General features: G+C 33.1%; 2 protein-coding genes and 1 long non-coding RNA gene across 4 annotated transcripts; 2 read left to right on the forward strand and 1 right to left on the reverse strand.

The window, feature by feature from the left end:
- Positions 1-721: 721 nt before the first annotated feature.
- Positions 722-4,215, forward strand: LOC123679027. The gene is made up of 2 exons (XR_006747341.1): positions 722-1,626; positions 3,804-4,215. It is a non-coding gene; the product is annotated as an uncharacterized LOC123679027 (long non-coding RNA).
- LOC123679026 (enhancer of yellow 2 transcription factor) lies at positions 2,524-4,503 on the reverse strand. Its single transcript, XM_045616341.1, has 2 exons — positions 4,331-4,503; positions 2,524-2,981 (listed from the first exon to the last, which is right to left on the reverse strand). The coding sequence occupies exons 1-2, from the start codon at positions 4,384-4,386 to the stop codon at positions 2,738-2,740; spliced, it is 300 nt and encodes a 99-aa protein (XP_045472297.1). The 5' UTR covers positions 4,387-4,503; the 3' UTR covers positions 2,524-2,737.
- Positions 4,504-5,015: 512 nt separating this feature from the next.
- Positions 5,016-14,469, forward strand: LOC123679024 (pre-mRNA 3' end processing protein WDR33). 2 transcript variants are annotated; one of them, XM_045616338.1, is made up of 11 exons: positions 5,016-5,378; positions 5,438-5,601; positions 5,662-5,931; positions 6,030-6,181; positions 8,044-8,141; positions 8,400-8,526; positions 9,707-9,940; positions 10,926-11,140; positions 11,239-11,457; positions 12,142-12,267; positions 13,002-14,469. In XM_045616338.1, the coding sequence occupies exons 1-11, from the start codon at positions 5,294-5,296 to the stop codon at positions 14,189-14,191; spliced, it is 2,880 nt and encodes a 959-aa protein (XP_045472294.1). In that variant the 5' UTR covers positions 5,016-5,293; the 3' UTR covers positions 14,192-14,469. The 2 variants fall into 2 exon arrangements, with proteins under 2 accessions (XP_045472294.1, XP_045472295.1); XM_045616339.1 differs by having other exon boundaries at positions 12,166-12,267.
- The last annotated feature ends 249 nt before the right edge of the window (positions 14,470-14,718 follow it).

The following is a 14,718-nucleotide window of genomic DNA, read 5'->3' on the forward strand; positions in this document are numbered from 1 at the left end:
CCGAACATACATTTTTCATACATTTTGTGCCTGAAAGTTTTACAGGTATGAATAGACCAGGTTTTCTATGCATTTTAGTTCATTCCTTAGAACAGGATTCAGCTAGGTATAAAACCTACACAAGAGGAATAAATGTATTCATTCGCATGAGAAAAAACCGTCCCTTAGAAAAAAAATCCTCAAGAACGCCGATTTCATTTTTCTCCAAAAATGAAAATGACCGAATGCAGTTTTTCAAAGAAAACACGCTGGAATGCGAAATTATCCGGTCATTTTGATTCACGAGTGTAATTCGGGGGAATATTTCCCGAATAAACTGTTACATTACTTGTCAAACTGATTTAGAATGGAATTGCCATAGATTCGAACTGTGTAAGATGCATAGAAACTATGCATCTATGAACAGAACAATTATCGCAGTGCAGTTTCGCTTCCTACAATGCAATTATCGCTGTAATTTTCGATAATTGTTCTCCATATACATAGAATTTTTGACAGGAGGGAAATATTCGCTGTAATTTTCGATAATTGCATTCCATTTACATAGAATTTTTGACAGGAGGGAAATATTCGTAAGTATTTCCACAAGTGCATCAAAATCACCGATAATTTTGCATGACAGCGCGTTGTCATAAAAACTGCATGAGTTCGTTTTCATTTTTCTCCAAAAATGAAAATGACCGAATGCAGTTTTGCAAAGGAGACACGCTGGAATGCGAAATTATCCGTTCATTTTGATGCACGAGTGTAATTCGGGGGAGTATTTCCCGAATAAACTGTTCACTTGTCAAAGTGACATAGATTTCATTCATTCATTCTTTCTCGCTTATTGGGCTTAACCTTTGGTTATGTACCCAGTCACAATTTTGTTGGATTTCTCCTAATTTTTCCACATGTATTACATATAATTCACACTCGCATTCATCCTTATGTCAACATACAATTTATATTATTTCTCTCTCTTGAACAACCACTAAACATCCATGCCCTTGCCGGGATTCGAACCCTGTACCTTAGCTATGGAAGTCGGGAACCATCCCACTACTGCCACCAAGGCGGCTATTCCATAGATTTGAACTGTGTAAGATTCATTTTCATAGAAACTAAACTATGCATCTATGAACAGAACAATTATCGCAGTGCCATTTTGCTTCCTACAATGCAATTATCGCTGTAATTTTCGATAATTGCATTCCATTTACATAGAATTTTTGACAGGAGGGAAATATTCTATAAAACAAAAAAGTGAGGCATGTGCTGAAACATCTTAAAATCTGTGGAGAAAAATTATCAAATGATGAAACTGCTGTAGCTCCCTTTCTGCCTAAACTAAAACAAGTAATAGAAGCTCATGATCTCCATCTCCGGCAAAATTTATAATGCTGACAAGCCCTGCCTTTTTTGGAAGTTATTGCCTCATAAAACCTTAGTTCACACCAACGAAGCAACGGCACCCGGCAGAAAATCAAGCAAAGAACGAATCACGTTTCTAGCTTGTACAAACGGCGATGGTACTGATAAACTTCGACCTCTTATCATTATGGGAAAGCAAAAAATCCACAGGAATTCAGGAACAAAACTCTACCTGTGGAGTATGTCTCTAGTGGAAACGCAGGGATGACTTCGGTATGTTTCCACAGCCAAACTTTACAGCTTTGATACAGTCTCTATTAGATCAAAATGCTATCAAATTAACAAACCTGCACTACTGAAAAGGCCTTTTAGCACATATTCTTTAGTCGAAGAAGGGGATGATGTCGGCAAATGCATTAAGAGCATAAATCTTTTCGATGCAGTTTGTTTACTCCATAATTCATGGCAAAAAGTGACAATGAACTCTTTAGAAAAGTGTTGGCACAAACTTTTATCAGGCAACTTTCCTCATTATGATTCAGATGATTTGATTCCCCTAAACTCATTACAGAAAAAAATACAGCAAATAAGTCATGACTATCAAGACATTTCAAACATGCTGACATAAATTGATGGCGAGGTTCATTTGAATGTTGAACTAAATCAATGAGTTGAAGATGCTGAAAAAGATATAAAGGTGGCGATCTTGAGCATGAGACTATAGATGATAAGACCAGCAGTGATGAAAAAGTCGATATCAACCCAAACAAAATCAAGCAAGCCAATGCAATGAAATATTTCACATTGGGATTGCAATGGACAGAAGAGAATAATATTGGAATTACTGATATTCCGCTCCTGAAAGATATACAGGAGAAAGCTATAGTGAGGCATTCTTCTACTCTTACAGTTAAAAACAATGTGCAATACCTGATTATTTCAAATACTATATTTGTTTTGTGATTTCGAGAATAAATTCTATATTTATTTAAACCATTTTTCAAATTGCATCTCTACTAAATTGTAAGACGCGATATTTCGGATTCCTCACAAATACGGATTAGCCCTAGCATTAATTGATCTGGATTATCGAGTCTCTACTGTTTTCTCCATAACAACCACCAAGAATTATCAGTTTTATAGGAGCTTCTTACACAAAACTCAATCACACACATTGAATCTTTTTAATGAAAAAATTATTTAGGATTAATTTATTGGATGAAAATATAATTTCACAATGAATTCATTGTTTTAGAATGTGTTGTTTTAAAAAATGCAACATATAAATTAATTTGCAGTCAAATAACCCAAAATATCACAAATAAGACAAATGAAAAGAAAATTACCATATTTGGAAAATAATAACTTAAACTTGGTAAACATGTTAAAAATGTTTTGCATAACCAGTCCTATCAACATTAACTAGAATCATTTCTAATTCATGTAGTAATTCTCGTTTAACTGAATCTGGAACCATACTTCTTGCTTTAGGTGTAACTGTAGCTATTAACTCATCCACTGTGGGTACTTGCTTATCTTTACTTTCAGTAATTGCCTTACGGCAAGCCAATCTCACTTGATCCCTCCAACCACATTCAATGAGTCTTGTTTGAACTAATTCGGTTACCCTGAAAATTAAAAAAGAGTAACTTTTCCTACATTCTAACAGTAGCTCAAGAAGCAAATGTTTGGAAAATTGAACAAAACAGAAATATCATTTTTGTATACTTATTCGTTTTATATATACCAGGACGATACAAACGGGAGAAAAGTCCCAGAAATAGTTTGTTCAAGAGTAGGTGTAACAAGCCGATAAGATAGATGCTAAAGAATATAAGAACAAATTTATGCAAATAAGTGTTTTAACTGCCTGTATTGAAAACAATGGTGGTCACTTTGGAAATCTACCAACTTATCCGATTTTTCAATAAAATCCCGTGGGTTTCCAAGTATTTTTTTCAATGAAAAATCAAATCCCAAAAGGCCAATTTTCTCAAAGAGAGATACTCCCTACTGTATAATATAATTCAAGGGAAAGTAGTAGGTAAGAGAAGACCCGGAAGAAGAAGAACATCATGGTTGAAAAACCTGAGAACCTGGTTTGGGAGAAGCTCAGCAGAATTATTTCTAACTGTTATCAACAGAATTATAATTGCCAAACGTGAAGTTTGAGGTTTAATCAAGGCCATTAGTGAAAAATAATAATCAAAAATTTCAATTCCATCAAAAAAATTGCAAAAGTGCCTTTAGGATTCAAGTTGGGGGCATTGTAATATAAAAATAATCTTTCTATCTTCTTCTTCAGGCGTTATTGATCCACTTCTTGACATAGACCTCCTTCAAATTTATCCACTCTGATTTGTCCTCACCCACAAGCATTTCCAACATGAATTTTTATATTATCAATCCATCTTATTTACGATCACCTCACGTTATGTTTTGCCTTTCAGGTCGCCAGTGTGTTAACTTCGTGCATTTGTAAGGATCTTGACAAGCCAAGTGACCTACCTCTTGCCAATGCTGATCTTCAGCTTATTGTATTATAACAGCGACTTTTGCCTTTCAATGTACAACACTGCAAATATTTGAAAAATGCAAACAATACTAAATGTTTACTTTGGAGAAGTTTGGCTATTGGGAGCACCATCAAAATCTTCAGTTGTTTTAGAATTAATGCAAAATAAAAAGTAACTTTTTTTTTAACTTGAACACTTGTTGAACTTCTGTCTTGGAAGTGAAATTATACGTATAGTACTATCCATTGTAGCTATTACACCTCCTCTAGAACATAATGTAAAAATCGGATAAAGAAATCTCACATATATTTATTTCCAAAGAGAAATAAATACATGTATCTAGATTGAGGAGAATTTTCACATGTTCTTTCACAAATATTTAACCAAATACGAATATATTTAATCGAATAAATATCGGACCCCTAATTGTTAGCTGATATATAATGCATATTTCTAAGTACCTGTCCATTCCATTATTCACATCTAAATGTAGGGAAATTTTCGATTCTTGAGACATTTTCTGAATGTTCCTTATTCCTTATAGTTTTCTGATATTTCACGAAAAACTAATTCATAAAACATTAATTTTATTGTTATTATTTATTGGTTAGTTGGTTACTCTATCTATGGTTGGTTGCATAGACATAGAATTGAAAATCAATGCGACTTATTATGGGGTTTTATTACACAGAATGGCCCACATAAAAATGTCCGACTTAATAAATTTTTCTATAAAAAATATAGAAAACGCGAAACAAATCTTGTGATTGTAAGTTCGTGGGTGAATGGATCTTAATTGATGACAATGACAACCACCTTCAGTCAAGAATTATAATGGCCTTATTTCGCCACATTTCATTTTAGGCATAAGGTTTGCTTAAGCATTGTTCTCCTTAAACAATGCTTATACTATGATTCAGCATAGAATGCAGCACTATTTCTCCAGCATTTTGCTGGTACGTAGCTGTTCAGCGCTGTCAATCGCATCTCTTTCAACCATTGAACTATGGTTTCATTAATTCTATGCTTTCAGCGCGTTCAACAGCGCTGACTTTCCGAACTCGCCCATCGCTGGCCTCCACTAGCGGTGAAAGCACTAGAAGAAGAAGAAGAGCATAGAATAATTTTATAATTTTTCTATGTCTATGAGTTAACGTCTTCCATCTTGAAGAATTTGGATTGATTACACGAGTTAATGTTAGGTCAATCTATCTTTTAATAATTTTGAAAATAAGTCCACTTTTTATTAGTGTTAATATTGAAAAGTTAGCAAGGACGTTTATTCGTTTTAGAATCATGCTGATTGAATGCCCACACTTCAAGAAATGATTCACTGTTTTATCGGTAATATGGTATTGTTTTAGTTACTGAAACTAAGGTGTTAGTTATTACTTCTACTGATTGACTAAAAATTAAAATAAAAGATGGAATTTGCTCAGCCGAACTTAGCAATGCCACCTCCGAATTTGAGTGGTCCTCCTCCGAATATAGTGGTACCTCCAATTCAGGGTAAGTTTCGAAATTATCTTATACTCATCAATTATTTTCTATTTTAATTCTACTCGTAGGTTATGGAAATCGACCACAATTTAAACCTTTTATGAATTTTCAAAGACCTCTCCCAGGACCTCTTGGTAATATGACTTTGGAGGATTTTGACGGAAAACGTTTAAGGAAATCTGTAATGAGAAAGACTGTTGACTATAATTCAGCTATCATCAAAGAGCTTGAGGTGAGAACTATATCATAACCTAGTGTTGTATGTATATATTATTGAATATAATTTTTTTAGAATAGAGTATGGCAAAGAGATAGTAGGGACCGAAGAGCTTTACAGCCCGATGTTATGTATTATCCTGATATGATGCCACCACCTAGTTATCCTGATAATCCCATTAATTGTGTTACAACAAGATTTGTCAAAACTGCAACAAATAAAATGAGATGTCCAATATTTTGCATGGCTTGGACACCTGAAGGAAGGAGGTTAGTTACTGGAGCTAGTTCAGGAGAGTTTACACTTTGGAATGGGCTAACTTTCAATTTTGAAACTATATTACAGGTGAGTAAAGCAATTTAAGTAATTTCAAAATAGATCATCACCATTTTCAGTATATGTTTGAGTTTAGGGTCTTAATTTTTTATTGAAATTATTTTTAGGCACATGATAGCCCTGTACGAACAATGGTATGGAGCCACAATGACAGCTGGATGGTTACTGGTGATCATGCAGGTTATGTTAAATACTGGCAGTCTAATATGAATAATGTCAAGATGTTTCAAGCCCATAAAGAAGCTCTACGAGGCATAAGGTATCTACAACTACTCTTCGTTTTATTTTATCATGTAATGGCTATATTCAATAAATTACACCCACCCCTTCCTAAAATTAAATGTAGAATAAATAGGTAGATGATGTCCACATATCAAAGTGAAATGAAGTGAATTCTTGCAGTACTTATTAAGCAAGTGAGTTGAATTCATAGAGTTATCAATGAAATGATTTATATTTGTTTGTATCCCTAATAATTAGATATTTAAAAAGGAATGAAACAATTGGTTACATTCAAATGGCTATGAAAAAGTTTGAAAATTCTTCCAATCGTCCAAAACCTAGTTTATAAAAGAGATATCATTTTGGTGTGTGGATAGTTTTCTGATGATTTATTCATGGTTCAATAATAGACATATTGTCTTTCATAATCGAGTAAACTGATGCTGTGATAATTAAGAACCAACTGTGATATGTACTCGTGATGTAGAATTTTTTTTAAATAAATTCTATTCTTAAATTGAAATTCGGAGATAATTTCAGATATTTTTTCAAACAAATTCTAGATAGATTGTTTGGAAAGATGTTTGAAATTGTATTTTCATTTTTTGCCCTCACGGTTCTTGGCAGGAATGTATGAATAAAAAATTTTTAAAACAAGTACTTGTTTTATTTCTCCGAAGAAATGAAATAAAATTGTTCACAGTAATGCAGATTTTTATTTACATTATGTTATCATCTAATCACAGCTGCACATTTTCAAATAAAGAATAATGACATTTTTGGGAACTCTAATTCTGACGATTTCTAATTGTTATATAATTTATTTTATAAAATAGGTTTAATTTTTCCTGTGAATTGAATTTATTTGTTTGAGAATGCAAATAACTCGTGTTTTGCCTTATGAAATCCATTCATCAATATATAATTTTTTCAAACAATTATTAATATATTCGAAATAAGTGTAGAGCTCATTAATTTGTTTTGTAGTAGTAAAAATGATGCATTATTTCGTCGGCTAAGAGTGTAAATCTGCTATGTCCATAATGAACAATTTTACAGGAGACCAAGAAAACCGTACCGTACAGTGTTATAATAATAAGAGAGTTTATTCATGAAAATACATTCAATAAACTCTATTGAATGTATTTCCATGAATAAACTCTCTTATTATTATTGTTATAACACTGTACTGTACGGTTTTTTTGGTCTCATGTAAAATTGTTCATTATGGACATAGCAGATTTACACTCTTAGCCGACGATTTGTCACTTTTCTTTAGTGAAGAACTCGATTAGTACAACAAAGGAAGGAGTAGGTCAATTCTGATCAAGAGGATATGAGCTCATTGGAATAAATACTAATTGATAATATTTGTCTGAAATCATTTTTTTGACGTTAGGTTTTCAGCAGTAATAATTTTTCAAAATAAATGAAGTAATATTCGGAATAGCATTTTCATTAATGAAGAAATTAAGTTTTTTGTGTTTGGTTTATGATGAAAAATTCATCAATATTTTTTTGGAAGTTAGTTTAAAAAATAAACAACGGAAAATATTCCTCATAACATCGATGGGAAAGTGGCCAATAATATCTTTCTTATATTTTGAAGATATTCACTAGAAACTGCCCCTGTTTCAAGTAATGTAATAAGTTACATTGAGTTTAGCCATTTTATAATCTTTAAATTGCTTTGGAAATCAGTTTGATATTCTCTTTTCAAAATTTAATCAATGCTCTGGTATTATTTCGAAATGTACTGAAGCAAAAATTAATTCTATTGTAGAATGTATAATATTTTTCATTTCCTTGTTACGAATCATCATAATATAAAGAGATTAAGTTGATATTATGCTAATTTGTTTTTTTTTTGTCTTGTTAATGATGAAAACGTGTATTTAGCTTCAGCCCTTCGGATACCAAGTTTGTAACATGTTCTGATGATGGTACTTTGAGAATTTGGGACTTTTTCCGATACCAAGAAGAAAAAATTTTGAGAGGTAAGTTTGTTTTTTCCGATAATATCAATAGTGCTCCATGAAAATATGATTTACATGGAATAAAATGTTCCTGAAACACATTATTATCAGAACACAAAATATTTTTTCTCATATAAACCAAACATATGGATTACCGTTTTATTGGTATTCCATTAAATTGGAACTTCAAAGATATCTTTGAAATTATTTATGATTTAGTTGCAATTTTTAAAGTGTTTATGAGCTATTGTACGAAAATTTAAAATCCCTCATTTTTAGGACATGGTGCAGATGTAAAATGTGTTCATTGGCATCCTCAGAAAAGTTTGATTGTATCAGGTAGTAAAGACAATCAACAACCTATTAAACTATGGGATCCAAAATCAGGACAATCACTAGCAACTCTGTAAGTATTTATTGTGCATACAGTAAAATAGTAATAGTTTCTTATGACTCCAGCTATATTGAACAACTGCTATACAGGGTGGCCATTTGAAAACGAAACAGACGAGATTACAGACGAAATAAAGTTTTTCGATAGAAATGCTCGGACAGGTCGATTTCTGTTTCGAGGGGGACAACTTAAGATGTAGGTTACAGACGCATAGCGCTTCAACCCTTGCTGCTACAACCCCTACCCCCAATTTTTGAATAGGGAAGATGGGGTGAGTGATACCTCAATTTAAAGGTATTTTTATACTGATTTCAGCACAGTAATTGTTTTTTCATTTTATGCATTAGTTCTCGAAATATTCATGCGTTAGTTAGTTAGGAAGGAAGCCACAGTCATGGTTGTTTTGAAGCTCAAAATGTCGATTTTTCACAAAACACTACAAGTGCCATGAAAACACCACTTCATTTTCAAATACTTAGTTGAGAATATTTCGAGAACTAATGCATAAAATGAAAAAACAATTACTGTGCTGAAATCAGTATAAAAATACCTTTCAAATGAGGTATCACTCACCCCATCTTCCCTATTCAAAATTTGGGGGTGAGGGTTGTAGTAGTGAGGGTTGTAGTAGCAAGGGTTGAAGCGCTATGCGTCCGTAACCTACATCTTAAGTTGTCCCACTCGAAACAGAAATCGACCTGTCCGAGCATTTCTATCGAAAAACTTTATTTCGTCTGTAATCTCGTCTGTTTCGTTTTCAAATGGCCACCCTGTATATGACGTATTGCAGTGTGAAGTTTAGTTTCCATATAAAACTCCCTATAATAGTGTTGATTTGAACTTGGCAATGTCTACTTTCCACGATGGAGTTGAAAGCTGTTATTACAATTTAAAGAAAAAAGGAATTAATATAACTATGATTTTCTATGGATTTTTTTAATTTAATTGATTTTTTTATCATTCCATCAACGGAGACAGAAGCTTTCAAGAAAATATAGAGTTGTTTAATTATGCTTTATGTGAATTCTAGCCAATATAAAGTGTTTGTCACTTCTATTCTATTGAATATCTCTTTATTTTTTGTATCCAACTATTTCTTTGTAATTTTGAATAACGATTATATGGAAAAGGAACCCTTCTTTCAGAGAGTCAAGTCAAATTTTCTCTTCTAATTTCAGATTTTTTTTTTCAGGCATGCACACAAGTTAACAGTTATGGATCTCAAATGGAATGAAAACGGCAATTGGCTCATAACTGCGTCAAGGGATCATCTGTTGAAACTGTTTGATTTGAGGAATCTTTCTCAGGAAGTTCAAACTTTCAGAGGTCATAAAAAAGAAGCATCCAGTGTTGCTTGGCATCCTGTTCATGAGGGTTTGTTTGCAAGTGGTGGCTCAGATGGATCAATTATGTTTTGGCATGTGGGGTAAGGTGCAGCTATATAAGACAGTTTAGGATTAAAGAGACACTAGTTCCTTTGTTTTGTTGGAAATTTTTCATTTCTAAACCGATATTTCATGAGATATCACGATGAAAATATTTTTTCAAATGACACCCGCTATATTTTGAACGTTTGACTTAAATTTCTATTCGAACAGTAAACAACTCTTATTAAACCCATAATCATAATAAAAACTAAAATAAATTGAAAAATAATGAGGAATGACAAAAATCTACATTCAATAAAACAATGGCTAGAAATGATGAATTATAAAAAAATGAGGAAAGTACTGATGTCAAGTCAGAAGCTTATTGTCGTTCCAGGGATGCAATTGGCGTATGGATGAACGAGCGATCAAAAGCTCCCGACTTCATGCCGGAGCTTTCCTTATTTTTTTTATTGATATTCTGCTTGAAGTTTATGTGGTTCTGAGGGCGCTATTAACGCTAAGTTCTACTCGAAGCTTGGAAATGATATTCAATAATAACAATCGTTCATTTGAATTAGTGATCGAGAGTGCTCTGGAGAAATAAGAGTTGATTTTCTGTGATTACAAGTAGCGCTTAGCTTGTACCCAGTTCCCAGATTCGAAGTATGTAAACAAATGTTAGTCAAATGGCACAAGCTGAACGCTACTTGTAATCACGAAAAATCAACTCTAATTTCTCCACAGCACTCTTGACCACGAATTTAAATGAACGCACAGTGTATACAAGTGAAATTGTTTTATATCAATAGTAATTACAATGCTTAACTCTATCTTTGGTATACTTGAAAACTATATAATAAAATACATTACCTAACATTTCTAATGATAGTAGTCTTGGTCGAATTTCTATCTTGTTCCAAATAATTTAATTCAAGTTTAAAATAATACACAAAATATTCAATTTTTAGTTTTGATATTTTCAATGATCCTAACCCTGTAATTTGAATTACAATATTAAAGTTATTCAAATTGATTTTTCAGAGCTGACAAAGAGGTAGGTGCTATTGAACAGGCTCATGACAGCATTGTCTGGACTTTGGCTTGGCATCCTTTAGGACATATATTATGTTCCGGTTCTAACGATCATACTAGTAAATTTTGGACACGGAATCGTCCAGGAGATCAAATGCGTGATAAATACAATCTTAATACTCTCCCAGGGGGTATTGCTGGTTTGGAGGATCTAGATATGGCAGGTAATTACAACTGAATTTTTTGTTCAGATTTAGTGGAAAGTATTATGTCCATTTATCGTGATAATTATGATTGGTAAAAATTTTCAATATATTTTCAGCTATCGAAGAGCCATCATCTGTTATACCTGGTATGGGACCAGAAGACAAAGTTGATATAACTTCACTTATCTCAGATGCTAATGAAACTATCCCAGGTCTTGACTTGGATTTATTAGGAAGCGTTACAAATGAAGATAAGACAAAACCTAAAAAGGTACCATTTAGTAAACCCATCCCACGTAACTTCCAAGCTCAGTGGAATGAGACTGGTGCAGTTGGTAAGAAAATCCCTCAAATTCTAAACGACTTCGAAAATTGAAATATAAGCATTAACAGAAACCCAAAAATATATTCCATATATTTTGTGTTGTTAAACTTTGTATGAAAATATAAACGTGCATTGAGTTACAAAAATCTCTTTGCTTTCACATCAGTAAAATTGATCACATCGCATCACAAATTGATGAAAGCAGACCTTTGAGCGCTTGTTCATTCATGTGTTGAAAACCACAGAAATTGTTGTTAGGATTATTTGTTGTCAATTATTTCATCAGACAAGGGGTTCAGTTGATGTGGTCTTCCTGAAATTTAGCATGAACATTGGAGTAATAATTTGGCATAGACAAAACTCGGGTTGGAATGTTTTCACTGAAATATTAACTATTATTTTCCGATATTTTTCTCTTTTCTTTCTGATTGTAGTGATGCGATCGACATGACATTTTGCATGGAGTTTGATATTGATACTCCAAAGGCAAAATTGCATCTCGATCGAAATTTTGAAAATTTCAAGAATATTTTGGAAGGGACAAACTGCTCAAAATTCGAAAATTACAAACATCGTAACGAAATTATATAACGCTAGATGAACAAGCGCTCAAAAACTGATTCAATCTTTGATTGTTCAACGAAGTGATGCACTAGCCTTTTATTCATTTTAGAATACCCTAAATGTTTTTCAGATGAAAATCCTGGTTCTATTACAGAAGTACTCAATCACCTTGTTGAAAACGCTCCAGGAGTTGTACCTTTAGAAAAAATCACCCCAAATGCCATTATAGTGTATGGAAAATTAATTCCTGTGGAACGTAAGTAATGATACTTATTTGTGTTAAAAATAGATATTTAGTGTTTAATGTAAAAAAACTAACATTGCTGGTGTGGAACTTTGAAGCCACCACCTGAAGGCGAAAGCCACAACCACATAAATATATAGTAAGAAATTTGGTTTTTGCAAGTTTTGCACAATATACTTTTTCTTCAATTATGAATAGAAGGTGAACATTCACATAGAAAGCAAAACTTTGAATTGATTTATTTCAAAATGGCTTTGTTGACAGAATATACTTCTGCGTTTCCATAGGAACAACTTTGCAAAGGCCCAATTTCATTGGTCTATTAATGTGCAGAATCATTGTAGAAAGTTTGAATTGTGGGAAATGATTCTACACGCCCCTTAACCATTCAGTATAGTACTACATAGTTTTAGCACATAACATGCAGAATTTTTTGTTTTGAGTTCAAGTAACTGATAATATAAAGGCAGTATTTCAGAGAAGTCTTGAAAAAAATACATTGATTTATTTATCCTTATGTTGGAATAAAATGATATTTTATTTATTTATTCAGTGTAGAACTTAAATCAATTGTTGAAAAGGAATATCACTGTTTAATTTATTCTATTTAAGTGAATTCTTGTCTTCAATTAGTTGTATTACATTCTACTTTGGAAACTTTGTTTCATTTCTCTTTCGTAGAAGGATATTTAGCAATCTAGATACACAAATAAAGAAATAAATGAATTGACAGAGAAATTTTTCAGCTGGCTCCAAGCTTGAGCAAGCAATTGCAGATGGTCCAGAAGCTCTACAAAAGTATATCGATTCAGGTGAAATAGAGGAACTACATGACGTAATGCCAATAAAGGATGACAATGAAGAAGACTACCTAATAGATCCAGCAGATAAAGAAGCAGCCTTATCTGGAAACCTCCCGGCAACAACTGGTATTGTTTCACAAAGTGCATCTTTTGGAAATAGTGATAATGATTTCTGGATGAGAAACGCAAACACTCATAATGCAGACGATGATGCTGACATAAGTATGGATGTCGATTTCAGAAATAACCTTGGGCAAGATATGGAATTGAGATCCAGAGATTTCAACATGAGGAACCAAGGTAACATTGCAATGGAAGATGAAGATTTTGGACAATTTGATAACAAATATGGCGAAGATGAAGACTTCAGAGAACCATTTGAAGAAAATAAAGATTATGAGGAAGATTATTATGAAGAACCAGGAAGCTGGCAGAGAAACGGCCAATCCAATCAGTTTAGAGGACACAATAGAAACTTCAGAGGACCCCCTCCTAACTTCAGAGGTGGAGGAAACTTCAATAGGAACGAAAGAACTTTTGGACAAAAAGATGAAAATTGGAATATGTCTTCCAATAATTTCAGAGGGCCTATGGGTGACGGTTTCAGGCCTGGACCTCCAACTGACAGGTTTAAAGGTGCTATGAATGATAATTTCAGACCTCCAAATAAGGACAATTTTCGTGGGCCTCCGAATAACGAAAGTTTCAGAGGTGTTGATAACTTCAGAGGTGCTCCATCTAACAGTGATAATTTCAGAACTGGTCCTATTAATAATGATTTCAGGTGCCCTTCTAATAATGACAATTTCAGAGGTGCGCCGCCACCAAATAGTGACAATTTTAGAGGTGGTCCACCGCTTAATAATGTAAATTTCAGAAGTGGTCCGCCAAATAGTGATAATTTCAGGAGTGGTCCACCATTGAATAGTGATAATTTCAGAAATGGACCACCTGATGATAATTTCAGGTGTGGACCTCCGAATAATGACAACTTCAGAGGTCAGCGAGGAAGGAGAGGAGGGGTAATGAGGGGTGGTCCTCGAGGGGGCAGATCAAGAGGAAGGGGTGGACCAGAAATCGGTAGAGGGCGTGGTATTCCAAGAAGGGGCGGTCCCAACAGAGGTGGTTTTTAGACTGAAGCCTATCTTCCTTTTTATAAGTTAATTGATCTGTATTCAATTGTAAATTTGATACATTTTTTCATAAACTGTAAATATTTATCAATGAATTTCGCTAGTTTTATTTATACTTAGGTATATTTTAGTATTTAATATGTAAATTAGAATGGAAAATGTTTTTGTATTAATTAATTGTCAATTGAAATCATCCATGATTTAAATAATTTTTTTCCTGAATTTAATTATTTAAAAATAAAAGCAATTGATAAAATAATAAAATTCTATTACAATTACAATACTCATCTCCATTCAGTTCCAAAAATTTTGAATGCAATTAATTCATACTTAGTCATATCGATTATCTATTTGAAATATATTTCTTGTGTCATAAATGACGATAAAAAATTCCCCCTTTATCCCTTAACAAGGAAAACTCAACCTCAAGAAGGAAATACGAAAATCAGTGTGTTATGACTCTGAGGAGAACATATGGATCCAGAAACCAATAATCTGGAGCTCCTAATCATTACCCACCAAGCTTA

The sequence above is a fragment of the Harmonia axyridis genome, chromosome 4 (genome assembly GCF_914767665.1).
Source record: "Harmonia axyridis chromosome 4, icHarAxyr1.1, whole genome shotgun sequence".
NCBI lineage: Eukaryota > Metazoa > Arthropoda > Insecta > Coleoptera > Coccinellidae > Harmonia > Harmonia axyridis.

Excerpts from the sequence above, each read along its gene's own strand:
- LOC123679026 (XM_045616341.1), bottom strand. The coding sequence starts at position 4,386 with ATGTCTCAAGAATCGAAAATTTCCCTACATTTAGATGTGAATAATGGA. Across the intron at positions 2,982-4,330 it reads GTGAATAATGGAATGGACAG|GGTAACCGAATTAGTTCAAA; the intron begins GTACTTAGAAAT and ends TTTAATTTTCAG.
- LOC123679024 (XM_045616338.1), top strand. The coding sequence starts at position 5,294 with ATGGAATTTGCTCAGCCGAACTTAGCAATGCCACCTCCGAATTTGAGT. Across the intron at positions 5,932-6,029 it reads ATTTTGAAACTATATTACAG|GCACATGATAGCCCTGTACG; the intron begins GTGAGTAAAGCA and ends AATTATTTTTAG. Across the intron at positions 8,142-8,399 it reads AGAAGAAAAAATTTTGAGAG|GACATGGTGCAGATGTAAAA; the intron begins GTAAGTTTGTTT and ends CCTCATTTTTAG.